Below are 13,166 nucleotides of genomic sequence, written 5' to 3' on the forward strand. Positions count from 1 at the left end.
ACAACAAAAGTGTAACAGTCATTTACTCAAGCCTGCCTATTAGGACCATTTATGTAATACATAATACATTTATTAATGTCTTAGAGAGATCACAGCAGCTAAGGAGGCAGAATACTGTGCAGATGACTGAAATATTTTTGTATCAAGTCCTGACAAAACTGTGAAGCTCTTCAGAGGGGTTCAACCATGTTAAGGAACAAGACATACAATGGCAAATGAAATTCAGTATTAACAGGTTCAAGCAAGATATTAGGGAAGCAATAATTAAACACCCATGCAGCTAATAGAACTATAGATAATTATACTGACTCTGAAAATCACTCTGAGTATCACTTGGGCTAGGTCTAAGTACACCGCTCAATTTGGAAGTGACACCAAAAAAGCTTGTCAGACTGCAGAAAGAATGAAAAACAGTGATATGCAAAACATAATATTGTATGGCAATGTCCAGGTGCACCTGAAATACTGCACAGTACTGAAATCCCTAATCTGAACATATATTTTGCAGTACCAGAAGAGTGGGGATCCACAGAAGGTGGCACAAAAAATAAGCTCCGGGAAAAATCTCTGTCATTAATAAGTCATGTAAAGATTGTTGGCATCTATTTTAGAGAGGTGAAAAAGAGGGATGAAAGAAGAGTATGTAAAATAATCTGTGACAGAAAAAGGGTAAATCAAGGACTTCTCCCTACTCATGTTACCAAGGGAAGTTCATTGAGACTAAGAATCCCAATAATAAATGCTAATAAAACAAAAGATGTTACAAATCCCGAGTCTGGGGGATTTTAAACACATCTCTGATATTTAACAGATTAGGGCAAAAACTATCTGGGACACAGGGGCCATTTCTTTTACAACTGCTTATTCTCTTTCTTGCATTTTCCTTTGCTTTGTTCCTTTGTTCATTCAATAGATGAGCTTTGGGTCAGAATTAATATAAGTATCAGTGTGCTTCCTAAGTTTAGTATCAATTTAATTTGAGTATTTCTCATTTAGTTTTCCAAATTTGTAGATGCAGACTCAGCACAGAGCACTTCATCTATCTCGCTTGTGCAGATGATGAATACGTATCTGCTGTGTCCATAAACAGCAACAGACTGTAGTAGGCAGGTGATGAACTGGAATAGAAGCCAAATGCTGTCAATGTTGTGGACACCAGTCTGGAATCTGGATTTATTCAGCCTACATACTTACACTGTACAGGTTTGAATATAAGCAAGAGAGAGTGCCAAAGGAAAACTTGCAGTTCAGACAATCCTCTCCCTCTCCCTGCATTCTCCTCCGCGTTACTTAATAACACACCACCCTGTTTTATTTGTTTGCTGTCTTGCTGACATGAAAGTTTCCAGAATAGGCAGTTTGAGTGGAGCAGGGAAGCAGTTCACTTCCTACAAATTCATTTCTATACTAGCTACAGCAATAATGTTCTTAATTCCACTGTAATTCTACCCTTTCAACTATCTCTATTCAAGAAATGTACAGAATCCAGGTCCTTCCCAGGCGTGTGCATTGTAATGCAGGACATGCCTCAATAGAAGGTGGTACTTGAACTTTTTAACCTGTATGAATGATGGCTTTTTCTCCAAGTATCGGCTTTCAACGTGGATGTATACATTTGAGGTACTATTTGTACGTGCTATGCTATGATAATGCAACAACTATGTGCTAAAACACTGTGGGCAACACAGATTAACTACGTGGGGTTACAGCTGGTGGGTTGAAGGGAACTCTTCAAACAGAACAGTCCAAGCATGCCTGAGCATGGCAGAACAGCCCAGACCCTGGTGGCAATTTGTCACTTAGGTCACCCTGCTGAGAAGTTTTTCTTTGGATTTCCTTTCATACACTTCTTTCTTTATTTTTTTCCAACATGCATTAGGCAACAGGTTCTGTTGCCTTTTATCTTTCTCCCTTCAGTAAATGATCATGCATTTTACTGGGCTTCCAAATAACAAACATTCAATTTTTAACAAATACATTTTCTGTGAGCCTTTGGAGGAAAATGTTCCTCTTTTTTGACTAACATCAGCTGCACATTGTTTTGTGTGAATGAACTGCTCAACACACACATTCAAAAAAAAAAATCCTATTAAATGAAAACTGTCATAAGAAAGAACATAATGTAGTTAGTTGTCTAAAAACAGCTACCATCTTCTACAGTCCATCCTTGCGAGAAAATGCTGTGTATTTCCTACCCCCAACCTCAGTCACTCCCTGGACAGGGCTTTTGTTTGGGTCATAGCCACTGAAATGTTAATAGCTCTTTAGGCACCTGCACAACTGGATTTGTGGAGCTGGGCTTTTGTATTAAAAGCAAGAAGAGATCTGATTAACAACAGATTTTTGGCAGTAAAAAGAAAATAAATTGACACATCCTTTAGAGACACTCTTTAGAGAACAAGTTTCCTTTCTTGAGTCTGAACTTTGAATTATTGTCTTTAACCTTCAGGACAGGTTTTTTACTCTCTGTGGTGTAATTCACTTCCTCTCAAGTCTGTAACACTCTGTGTGGCTAGTCCTTAAGGCTTGCAGTGTGATTCTCCTTTTCCCTTTGATCCATGAGGAAATGCCTGTTGGGAGGGCTGGTAAGAGGTGAGCTGGAGCTGTGCATAGTGCCTGATTCATTACTGCCCTAATTCATCTCTATTTCATTTGATCGTGGATATCTGCTGACTTGGTTTATATTTTAAGGTACATTTTTAAAAATTGTGGAGAGTGTTCAGGACAATGGATAATTTTCTGCTATCATAATTTGTAGTACAATAATTTTTTTTTGTAATGCAATAATTTTATATGCAATAATGATGATCAACATGTATAGAGCTATTCATTAAGTTTTCATTCATTCCAGTTGACAATACACAAATACTTTGTAGAAACCCAACATTAAATTAAGTCTATAAGAGTCTCACTACTGACATTAGTGAGGTGTGGATTTCACCTTTTAGGTTTCATAAATGCTCCATTGAGTTGTTAGGCTGCAAGAAGGATGTTCATGTCCATGTGTCAGAAATATTGCACTAGTGAGTCCATGGTAAGAGATGCATCCTGGATAATTTTGCATGTTTAAAAAAATATCATTCTCCCACAACTCTTAATGAAACCTCAAGTCAACAGAAATCGTTAGGAAGTAGAAACAGTACATTTGTCAGAGCTCTTAAATCATCCTGCACTGTGTCAGCGCTCCTTTCAGACATGAGATTTTTCATTCAACAGTTCCATTTCCAAATATAGTCACTTGTCTAAATATCTGTGTAGTGGAAATAAATATCTGTTGAAGAAACAAAATCAATTTATAGTGCGTACTCTTACCACTGCACCAAAACTATGACTGGTAAAAATCAAATCTATGCTTACTGGACAATTAAGCTTTAAGTTTTGTGGGTTTTTTTCCTGCATACCTTTGGCATTTCAGTGGGTTCATTGTATAGTCTGGAGCCACATTTCAGTTTATTGTGTGACATTTACCTTCTCCGAGCGTCCTCTGCAGCAAGTCATGTTTTGCTTGAAGTTTTGTGATGAGATTACTACCTTCCAGATATTCTCTGAATTTCTGTAGAGATGCAGATCAATCTATTACTATTATGACACATAAATTCCAGGAACTTCTGCATAATGTTTACTTCAGGTGTTTGGTCTGTATCACATGAATGAGGAAGCAACCAACATACCATGAAATAGAATTGCTCTGTTTCCTGCTGGTTAGCTCTTCTTTTTGCAATGCTAGGCTTACTCAGGTATGTCTCGGAGACTGTTGACTTCACAGACTCTGTTGAGCGACTGTGCTGGAAACATTCTGACACATCGTAGTCTTCAATGGTGACCATATCTTGTATTGTCTGCAGCGTAGCCTCCGTTGTTTTCTTAACCTGGTGTTAAAAAGCACAATTTACCAAATGGGAAGGTAAATACATACCAGAACAGCTTAAAAGGGAAGCTGATTACTCAAAATAATTCTATGGCACGGTCCCCGAAACAAACTGGTGTGTGAACGTGAAAAAGTAGATGTACTGTAATAAATATCTATGTAACAGAAGAATGACATTATTAGGTTTCCTGTCTAGTTCTCTGCTTTACCATGGTACAATCCACAAACAGGGATGTACTCATGTGTTGACTGGACAGCATTCTCAAGCATTTGTTTCCTGAAATTAGAATTGAAATGTGACATGATTTGGTTATGGCCCCTAAAGTGGGACAACAGGCAATAGAGATAGATGATCCAGTGCTCTGAAGGGTCAACTCTCCCACGTGTGGTCAACGTGTTAGATCGGATGCGTACATCCATGGATCTGGCTGCCAGAACAACATGTTCTTCCAAGACAAAAATCTGTGACACCGTTCTGCAGAGTGCTGCGGTGAGGAGCACAGTGATGTTTAGACTGCAGAAGTGGAATACACAGCTGGAGGAGGGGGTTGGAGAAAGAACAATTTACACCAGCCTCACAGCACTTCCTATGAGCTAGGGAGAGCGTAGTCGCTCATAGTGGAAACCAGGGCACAGAGGCCGTGGAACAGGGGATGCAGTGTTTCCGCAATGCCATAAAGTAACTGGCAGGATTCACAAGGATGTGATTTACCTCCCAGTTCTGCTTCGGAAGAGTCTCTAGTAGAGTCAACTTAACTGAATCACGCACACCCCTACACACATCTCCAGTGTAGGCAAACATCCTTTTTGTGCCTGCCAAAAGATTTCTCCCTCTATGACCTTGCATTTCACTTTACTGAAAGAAATAATCTTTCTCCTTCCTTTTGTCTTTGTTACCTTGAAGTCAAGTGGGATTTTTTAAAGATGACTGTACATGTCTCATGGACATTAATACTTTGTTCTAAGCACTCAGCACGTAACATAGAGTAAGAAAAACTGGAATCCTGAAAAACTTATCACAAAACTACACTAACAAATTAAATTATCCCTATGTTTTAATTTAGGAACGGATTCCCATTTAAACTGAGGGCCTCTAACACTGCCTTAAATTGGATGAAAGTGCAATTTATACCCACTGGGAGGCCCCTCTGCTGCCAGAGCAAGGGAAAGAAAACAGCACAGCTTTACTGTATTTTTTTAAAAAATGCATTTTATTTTACTAGGTGAGCTATTCCCGTCAAAGGCATTCAGTACTCGTGTTTATAAATAGCTGTAGCCAAGAGCACAAGAGATTTTGACTCAGCTACCACAAAAGACAGCCCAAATTCCATTGTACTTCACAAGTAGCAATTTGGGGACTGGACAGAGGGTGGTCACAGAAGACAATAACTGTGCTTAGTTGCTTTCAACCACAAAACTTTAAAAATAAGTGCTCTAACAAGTTTTCACTGAAGCATCTGCAAAACACAGAGAACTCAGTAGTGTCAATGTATGGACAGGTAGAAGAGTAAGTTTCCAAACCTCTATAAAGCAGACACAGATCTACCTTAGCATATTTGCCAGCGTTTGATTTTTAAAATTAAAACAGCTCATACAGATTGAAGCCATTGCAGGGTCATTTACGTGCTTTTGACAAGGTAGAAAACACTGCACCTTCCTGAAAATGGTGTTCAATGCATAGCCCTTGTAGACACAGATCTTACCTCCTCATTTTCGATTTTGAGTGTGGCCAGTCGCGACTGTAGTTGCTGATACCTAAGCATAAGCTCTGCTTGCACAGGTTGCTGGGCAGTGACCTGACAAACCTAACAAAGAATCAGAAAGAGCTGTAAGATGCAAGGAATTAAAAAAAACAGTCAATAGTCTTTGGTTGGTCTCCTTAAAACTAGGTAAATTCCTACCAAAGCTACTAAAACTTAATGAAGCAGACAATAAAATGCGTACATCTAAATTTAAAGTATTTATGTGCTACAAGGTGTGGAACTACATACTGCATCTTATGACTACAGAGCACAGCCTTGTTGTATGGCTGCTTTGCGTTGCTTCTCTATCACACAGAAATGCAAACCCTGGAGTTACCTTCAGATAAAAGATGTACACAGATGATTCTGCATTCTGCTTTGCTACTGGCCTTTGGTGAGCAGAACAGGGCACAGCTGGGGTACCTGTACACTTGAAATCTCCAGATGATAAAATGGGGGACGAAGAAGGGGAAAAGGCTGCATTTCAGCATGCATAATTTGGAGCAGCTCTGCAGCTGCTCTCAAATAGCACCCACAAGCTCTATTATGGGTAAGGCAGGTAGTGAAGACACAAAGTCGCTACTTACACCAGTGCTGGGCTGAGCACAGGCTGGCCAGCAAATTTGCAGCAATGTCATTATGAGTAATACAGAATATAATAACACACAATGGTTTTTACTTGAGAACTCTGAAGAAACTCAGAACAGCACTGCCAGTTTTGCAAAATGTTATTGCTGATCCACTTGCTTTTGGGTAGCAATAACAGCTTTTACCAAACTCTTTGTAAAAGGGGATAAGTTCTCTATCTTGGTATATAGAAACAGAAACAGTCACTGTGTGGATACTTGTCAGTATACAGACCTCATCACCCATGTGAGACTGGAACTCAAATTTCATTGGTGGACAAAAAGCAGTGGGGTACATTTCCATGAATCTCTGCTTGTCACTTCGTGGCTCCAAGCTGTCAACTGCATTTTCAATGATGTCTAAGCCCTCATGCCTGGAAGTTTCAAGGTTATACTCTGCAGAAAGGTATGTTCTTAGGGCTCTGTTCAGACTAGCGTGGTATCCAAGATCGCAACACTGAAAACACAATAAAGGGAAAAGAAAACAACTTAAAAAGGAGGAACACCATTCCAATATCCCAAGCCACAAATTATCACTAAATTTTTCTGTCCTGAAATCCTTCTGTCTTTGAAGTGTTTTACAAAATATCTTCTAAATTAAAATACAATACTGGGGTCAAGACAGTAAGTATTTAGTATCCTCATTCCATTGCAAAGACTGAAGGACAGTTTTAGAAAAGAGATCAAGTGTACATGTATGGCAGTATGTTTGCATTTGTTTATCAGATACATATGTGCAGTCACTGTATTTACATAGAAAAGGTTTGAGACTCCATATACAAGTGGGCTTTTCAGTGTTACTGTCATATGTAAGGCTCAGATCATCTATTTAAACCCACCCTGACATAACTCTACCATCTACATCAATGCCAGCACCAAACTGAAAATGAAGCAATTCCTGCTCACCATGTCTGTGCCCAAACAAAAACCCCCAAAATGGCCTCTAGCATTAGGGACCCATTTAAGATGCTTTTTGATGCAATAAGAATGGTTTAACATCCTTTCCCAATAGTGAAAACATATTTACTGTAAACACCTTATTTCCCATGCTCAGACAGAGCCAGCAATGTACATCATGTTACTAAATGCAGAAAGTCATAATTTATGTCTTTTTCTGGGGGTGAGAATAACACTGGAATGTAATTGAAACCTAATTGGTAGAACATAAAGTTGTGTTTGTTCTTGAATTTTAAACATCCTTGGTTTGCATTATTCATGATTGGTTAATATTTTAGAGGAACAGCTGAATATATTTTTAAAATGTCACAGCAGTAATGTATCAAGTGATTGTTTCCTTAATTTTTTCCCCACATTACACAGGAAATATCCTCAGCTTCTGCTCAGTGAGCTTCCAGGTTAATGGCAGATATATCACAAACCTCTCTGTCACCCAATAGTGGCACATCAGTCTGCTAACAGTTGCATACAAAGCAATGTTCTTTATTCAAACAGGAGAGATCTGTCCCATTCAGAGGCCAATGCCTGGCATGGGCAGTCAGCACGCTGCTTTAGGGCATCCCTCAGCTCCCAGCCACCCGTTCTGGGTGCCCACCCACAGTTTAAAATAATTCTTCCCTCCAGGACTCGCAAGTTAAGTGATGCAGTTGGGTAAAGAGGCAATTTGAATTCAGTCCACTGTAGACTATGTGCATGTGCGCACTGTTTATATGCATACCTCCTTCTCAGATGTTACAAACGATTAGGACTCATGGGATCATGTTCCCCTCCCTTTCTTCTTACTTATTTGAAAAAGGAGAGACAAAGAGAGAGAGGGAGACAGACAGACAAACAGATGCAGACACTGCGTCAGAGTTTTCAACCTATTTACCATGCTTAAACCTGCGTATAGAAGAGAAAGAAACCCCCTCACACCTTGCCTTAGGTGCACTAACAACCAGTGATCAGGCTGCTCTCTGAAATCTGACTGCAGAGGGCTGTTTTAACCTCCAGAAAGACTAAGCTTTCAGTCCAGGTGAGTATCCAGGTAGTTACTGCAGATGGGACAGTGGCTCTCCAAAAAACAGTTGCTGAACCATTTGAAGAAAACAGAATAAAGATGTCATGTTCAATCAAGCACACATAGGTTAACCTCTCTCCTTCGTGTTTATAGAAGGGAAATTTGTGTTACGCTTACTAAAACAGCCACTCAACTTTTATAGTAAAGCACATCCATATTTCAAAGACCTCCATCCTAAAAAATACTGTTTCTAAAAGTAAAAGTCTCTTGGTGTTTTTCTCTTGTTCTGTGTCAAATCAGATCTCATATTTAATTCACTATCTGGGATGAAAAAGACAGACTGAAAGTGCTGATAAGAAAGTGGATCAGAACAGCTGTTTTATTTCATGTGCATTAGTTTCAGAGAGACCTCATGGAAGATTAAACTGAGAGGAAATGAGAAATAGAGGGCAATGCCAGGTTTAGCATGGCCAACTATCCATGTGTTATAAAATTCAGGCTTTAGATGCCTGCAGTTTTGGCTCTGGAGGATTAATCTGAGTATTAACAGAAAGCTTATTGATTTCCAATTAGAGCTGTGTGGGTTTCTGATGCAGCTTTTTTGCAAGTTGGAATACAAGATTGCAGCCTTTATGCTGTGACAGTACCAAGAACTTCACTGTTTAACCCTTAATCTACTCAGTAACTATCACCATGGTCATCTTCTGCAGGTGATGGCAGCTGAACAGGGTAACAAATACAGCTTCTCAGCCAAGAAGGATTCTTCAAGTGAAGCAGAATATCCTGCCAGACTAAGGCATTTACTTGCAATGCCAATGCCAGCAGAGCAAACAGGAGCTAAATCCAGAACCTGAACTAATGCCTTATTACCAATGGCTCTTTGAATGGAATTTAAAATGCCTGAATTGGGAATTTTGCTTCAATGATTTAAGTAAAAATAGAATTTGCATAAGTGAAGTTTTTTTTTTTTTTTAAGCAAAAATAAACACTCATTAGACATCACAACTCTTACTTCTGCCAGACTATAGTTCACTTTCTCTGAAATTTGGAGACAAAGATAATTTTAACTGGGGAATGGCTGTCACAATATCAACTCATGGCTACTCAGAAAGAAGAGTACCTTTCTAATCTGTTAGTACTAGTGATGGTTTAGAGAGTTGTCTATAACGGAGATGGAACTTCAGGTATTTGCTCATTACTAAGACTAAAAATTGAAGGTACTGCCACTGAACTGCTGCTCCCACCACATCCTGTCTGACTAGGCTTGGAAAAAAAATCACCAACCTTTCTGGTGTTGCAAAAAAGTACAAATGTATGCACATATACACACACGCATGCCTGCATGTACGCACGATTTTCAGGAAAAATCTGTAGATTTGTAGAAAGATTTGTAAATTTCAACTGAGCAACCACACTGTTAGACAAAATAAATATGAATCTTTGAGGTTCACTAATCAGCACACAAAGGCTACAGCCTAGATGTCTAATGAGATCTGCTATCAATCTGTGGCCTAGAGAGATGAGATGTCAGTTGGTGCAGTAAGACATGAAGGTGAGAAATGAGAGAATGAAGTTATAGACTATGAGTTTTATTGCATTCCTGGATTCATAAAGACTTTTGGTTGGGCAAAAAGGAGGGAGATGAGTGATGCATCTGGGATATGTGTGAAAAATTAATTTTGTAATTTGCATTTTATTCTTATTTGGAATTAAATCTGAAGCAGTCTCAAGAGCATTTACTGTCTTTATTGCACCCCAGAGTGTATTTAGGCTTGAACAAAACAAACTGCAGTGCTTAGCATACAGCTTCAACCAAACAACCAAGCTGCTCTTCACTTCATTTCAGGAATAATAATAAAATTCTAATGCCAATGGAGAGAGAAATTCATAAAAAAAAGCCTTAACCTCTGAATAAGTCACTTTCTACTCATCCTGTTACACAGACATCAACATTCAAATCAAAGGGATCTGGCTGTACGTATCATATTTATGAGAACTTACATAATAAAGATTGTGAGCTGCACACACTCTACCCTAGTTTTAAACTTGGTTCTATGAATGATTAACAAAGAACCTTTACAGAATAAATTAAGTTCATAATAGCTAAATGTTCCCCAACTTCTTAACCATCCAAAGCATGCAGACTGCAATTAGAGATTCAGAAACTCTACTCTAAGAAAGACCAACACATGAATATTTTATTTATTCCAGCAGCAGAACTACAGTCAACTACAGTGTTTTGATCACTATTTCCTAGCATTTATCTTCAGATCATACGAGTGCATGGTAAGTCTGAAAAAAAGGTCCCTACCTTCCTCTTATACCCAGATAAATCTAATAAACTCAATTACATGAAAATCTTCAAGTAAATGAGTAATAGTATGTGCCATACAAACAGATGTTGGTACTAACAGTCAGATTAGCCAGGGTGTGTACTCTGTTGCTCCTTTGAAACCCACAATAAAAAAAAAAAATTCTACATACTATTTAATTTAGCTAAAAACTAAACTTTACTACTTTTTACATGATACAAATAAAGAAAAAAACCTAACCTCATCCTCCACTTGAACTAGATCCTAGTATATAGTGAGCAGAGAAGAAATTTTCAACAGAAAATTCAAATTCCTCTAGTACAATATGCAGAGGACAGAAATATACTGTGCATATCAAATCCTGCTTATCTCCCTACTTCTTTGCAAATGTTGGTCCCAACCCTCAGCTCACTCAATGCATTAAAACATCCAGCTAAGACTCCAGCAATATTTTTGTCTTGCTTTTATCACAAGAGCTTAAGATGAACAACGCATCATCATTTTAAGTCAGAAGCCCTGAGCTTTGTCAATGAAATGAAGGAGTTGAACAGTTCAGACCGAGTTCAGCTGAGGAACTGCAATTTAGAATTTTCCATATGAGCCTCACAAATGGAAAATGCAGTGGAATCCAATGAAAAAATGTTTTGGGTTTTTTTTTTTTTTTTTTTTTTTTGGTAAAAAAAAAAATAGTCCCACAACCCTCCCCAATCTTGTTACAAAAAAATTATTAAACAGTTCACTGCATTCCTTCATATATTTATCTGATTTTTATCAGACATATTTTTCAGTAATGTAGGCAAACATTCAGTTTCATTTATGGGCAACACCAGCAACTCAGGGAGATATAAATCCCTTCCATGTTAACTGGAATTCAGACACAGAGAAGAGGTAATCCCCTTCTGTACAGGCAAAGACAGAGAGAGTTCAGGGAAACACAGAAAGTCAGGCAGGCATATGGGGACAAAATAGAGAAGGCAAAGAATGAAATCGCCACCACTGCTCTGAAAACTCCGAATCGTTCCATGACATTAATAGATTTACAGAATGAGATAGTCTGGACTGTTGCAACATATGGCCAGTGGGAAGCATGTCTCACATTCCAACGATATAATCCCATAATCTTGCCAAGACTCTTGCATTTACAAAAAGTGTTTCCTCTGTCAAGTAGTAAACACTGTGTCTAGATACCTATGCCTTCACAGCATATTCTGATTAAACACAAATGTCTGAAAGACACTTCATTTGAACAAGCTCACAATCGGATTAAATTGGCTCTAAAGCAAATTCTGGTTGCACGTGTTTACAGCCTACTCTTACAAAACAGTGATGCAAAGGGCAGCTAGACTTTCCATTTAAATTCCTTAGGGAAGAGTAATTTCTAAAGCCATATTGCCAAAAGAATGTTATTGTCTACATTGGTCCATGGCTTGGAAAAAGCCACGCAAATTAGGCATCATTTTCCTGCATTACTAAATACTGTAGAATGTATATTTCTATTAAAAACTAGCAGTTAGAAAGCTCTAGTCTTCATGGTTGTGTAAATATCTTCTCAAACGGTAACTCCAAAGAGTGTTGTCTTTGTATATATATGCAGAGAGCGCTTCACTTTGCTTCTCCTTGCAATTCTTTGTGAAGCTTCAGGCCCGTGGTTCCTCCCCTCAGCTTTCACTGCTACGGCAGTCTCTGGGGACATCGATGAAATGGGTAAAAATCAGGTGCATTTTGCAACCTGAGAAAGTTTTGACCAAGTAGAAACACGCACTGGAGACATTCACTGGGAAGCGTGAGCTCCGAAAGAGAAGGCAGGAGGGAAGACAAAATTAGCATCTTTCCAGCCTCTGAAGGGGTGGGCATGCTGGGAAGAGGGGAAAAGGGACCTTTCCTTCTAGCAGCCAGGAAAAACTCATAAAGCTCACCTTTATCTGACATGCCCTAACTAGAAGCTAAAAATCCATCATCCTTTAAGCAGTATCAGGGAAATCATCCATTAGGTAGGGACAACTTCTCACTTGGGTGGTACCCTAGCAGGTATGCTGCTTGTCCTTAGTTTTCTGCCCTGATCATCTATCTCTTGGGACCCTGATAAATGTTTCCATTGCCTGGGCAGGCCGGGTGTGTGGAGCAGGATGTGCAGGTGCATGGATGTAGGTTAGACAGGGACAATATACAGCTGAATAAACCAGAAGAAATCAGAAGAGAGAAGACACAGAACAGTGAGTAGGAAAGAGGAAGAAAAGAGATGTTGAGATAGAGACAGCCAGAAACACTGAAAACACCAAAAAGATACATCACCATTTCTTATAAGAAAGAAGCAAGAAAAAACCCAGAGCAAAACCATTTGGAGAGAAAAATGTTAAAAGGGAAAAGGTAAAAGTTGTAACAAAATCAGGCAATATTTTATAAATTACAGGAAAACAGAAATGTTGAAGAAAACAAACCTGACTCTCAGTATTTAGAAAACATACAATAAAATATGCAGCTATTTTAGTCCATTCATCTCAAGATGGCATTTTTCCCCTTCTCTATCAAGCTTTGCTTCTCCAGGCAGTAGAAATGAGAAACCTCTTGTCAAATGCTGCATTAATTTATACTATATTGCAAACCAGAGCTTAGCTGGCTTATCTTTGTGATGAACATCCCACCAGAAATGACTGTATGTGA

At 38.8% G+C, this 13,166-nt stretch overlaps 1 protein-coding gene across 2 annotated transcripts in view; it reads right to left on the reverse strand.

Annotated features, from left to right (window-relative positions):
* SRGAP1 (SLIT-ROBO Rho GTPase activating protein 1) overlaps positions 1 to 13,166 on the reverse strand; it is a 156,797-nt gene that overhangs the window by 37,601 nt on the left and 106,030 nt on the right. For both annotated transcript variants that reach the window (XM_030002838.1, XM_030002839.1), the window contains exons 7-10: positions 6,472 to 6,693; positions 5,572 to 5,673; positions 3,672 to 3,869; positions 3,469 to 3,553 (exon numbers count right to left, since the gene is read on the reverse strand). In XM_030002838.1, the coding sequence (XP_029858698.1) occupies positions 3,469 to 3,553; positions 3,672 to 3,869; positions 5,572 to 5,673; positions 6,472 to 6,693 (607 nt within the window). The remainder of the gene's footprint in view (positions 1 to 3,468; positions 3,554 to 3,671; positions 3,870 to 5,571; positions 5,674 to 6,471; positions 6,694 to 13,166) is intronic.

Source organism: Aquila chrysaetos, chromosome 26, assembly GCF_900496995.4.
Source record: "Aquila chrysaetos chrysaetos chromosome 26, bAquChr1.4, whole genome shotgun sequence".
NCBI classification, from domain to species: Eukaryota; Metazoa; Chordata; class Aves; order Accipitriformes; family Accipitridae; genus Aquila; species Aquila chrysaetos.